Source organism: Salvia hispanica, chromosome 6 (genome assembly GCF_029641045.1).
Source record: "Salvia hispanica isolate PSC_SH4W2 chromosome 6, Shi_PSC_v1, whole genome shotgun sequence".
Taxonomy (NCBI): Eukaryota; Viridiplantae; Streptophyta; class Magnoliopsida; order Lamiales; family Lamiaceae; genus Salvia; species Salvia hispanica.
Window position 1 is genome coordinate 14,543,439 of NC_142697.1, and position 2,053 is coordinate 14,545,491.

The window sequence follows — 2,053 nt, forward strand, 5'->3', positions numbered from 1 at the left end:
ATCGCATTGTCCGAAGAAAATCATGGGAAATTGATTATTCAAATTTTGAAAAATCCAAAATAAATCAGAATTTGACCAAAATTCGTGAATTTTCATGTAATTAACCCATATTACTATTACTTTTGGTAATTAACCCATATTACTATTACTTTTGGACGTAGATGGAATGACTCCTTAAATGAATTTGTATACAAGTACAACGACAAAAAATATTATAGAATGAAATTGTAAACATTGCCACAACTATTTTAAAAAAATTCCCATTTGAATTTATGTGGAGTCTATTTGTTGAGACTCCACAAGCTCCAAAATCATCCAAACCTGACCCCATTCCATTCCCATCGAAAGCCAAGCCATGGACACCCTCTCAACCTCCCTCAATCCAATCTTCACTATCCCCAAATCCAATCTCAAAAACCACCACCACCACCCTTCAATCCCATCCAAATCCAAACCCAAAACCACCAAACTCTCAAACAAAACCACCTCTTTCACCACCCAAAACCACTTCCTCCCTCCCCACATCAACTCCTCTCGACCATCCTCGCCGCTCAAACAGTACCCCAAGCCACCGGAGCCCCACCACCGCCCTTCCACGGGCTACGCCGTCGCGCTGCTCGACGCCGCACGGCGCCACAACGCGGTGGGCGCAGTCCGCAGAGACGTCGGGCGGCTGTTGAGATGGCTGCGCGACGACCAGCTCCGCCACGTGATGGCGGACCCTGATTTGACGGCGAAGGGAGAGTTAGTGAAGGAGGTGGTGAAGCAAGGCCGGTTTGAGAAGCATTTGGTTAAACTGGTGAAGCTCTTGGCGGAGAAAGCTAAGCTGGATTTGTTGGTGTCAGTGTTGTCGGAATTCGGAAGGATTTGTGACGAACTTAGCGTGAGGAATGATCAGGTGGTGCTGGTTCCATGTGGGGTGAAAATGGAGGAAACTCAGATGTTGGAGATAGTTGAGAGGATTCAGAGGGTGACTGGAGCCGATAAGGTCACTTTAACAAAATTAGTTCATCCTATAATTGTGTAATAATACTCCATTTTGAATTCTCATGCTCTGTTTGATTTAATTTGTCCCCGGTTTTCAGTTATCATTAAAAATACAACATATTTGCGTTTTCTTTCTAGTTTATTTGTATATCGTGGTTCGATGGTTTTGATACTAGGATTTATTAAGGCCGTAATTATATCTCTAAGAGCACTCCCAATGCTCTCCCTAAAAACTCCCTTATTTCTCCTTAACTCCTGCCACATCAGCGCCACATCAGCACCAAAATTTATCTCCAGTTTTTAGCCAACTTTTAGCCAACTGCTCCAATGGTTTCTCCCTTATTTCTCCCTTATTTCTCCCTAACTCAACATTTCATTTTTACATCATTACTAATTTAATTGTTTTATTTTTGTATATAATAAAGCTAGCTAATTTAATTTATAAGACAAAACAAATAATAGTAATAAAGTTCGTTGTATTAAACACGAGTAAACATTACAACGACGAAAATTAATAAAAAAAAATAGTACAGGAATGGAAAAAAAAATTCAAAGTAAAAAAATTCAAGGGCGGTGGGCGCGGTTTCTATTTGCCCACAATTCTTCGATCATATCGTGTTGTAGTGCTCGATGGGCCTCCTTTTGGTGTATGTCCATGAACGCCTTGAACCGTTCATGTTCGTTGTACGGTACACCCAGGCGGGCGGACTCGGACTCGGTTGAGACACCGTGACTCGATGATGCAACACTGGTGTCGTTGGTGACGTTGAGGACGCCTTCGTGTTCATCCTCGATGATCATGTTATGCATGATGATGCACGCATACATGATGTCGGCAATATCCCCCTTGTAGTAAAAGCGCGTCGGGCCCTTTACCAGTGCAAATCGTGATTGGAGCACCCCAAACGCCCTCTCCACATCCTTGCGCGCAGACTCTTGCGCTCGGGCAAAATACTTTCTACTATCTCCGATTGGGCATCTGATCGTCTTCAAAAACACGGGCCATTGCGGATAGATGCCGTCAGCCAGGTAGTACCCCATGTTATGCACATTGCCATTGGCCGTG

The 2,053-nt window shown here is 43.4% G+C and overlaps 1 protein-coding gene across 1 annotated transcript; it reads left to right on the forward strand.

Moving 5' to 3' along the window:
• The first annotated feature begins 306 nt into the window (after positions 1–306).
• LOC125204380 (ATPase, F1 complex, OSCP/delta subunit protein) lies at positions 307–1,124 on the forward strand. The gene has a single exon (XM_048103036.2). It carries the CDS (start codon positions 356–358, stop codon positions 1,025–1,027), a length of 672 nt encoding a protein of 223 aa, XP_047958993.1. The 5' UTR covers positions 307–355; the 3' UTR covers positions 1,028–1,124.
• Positions 1,125–2,053: the final 929 nt, after the last annotated feature.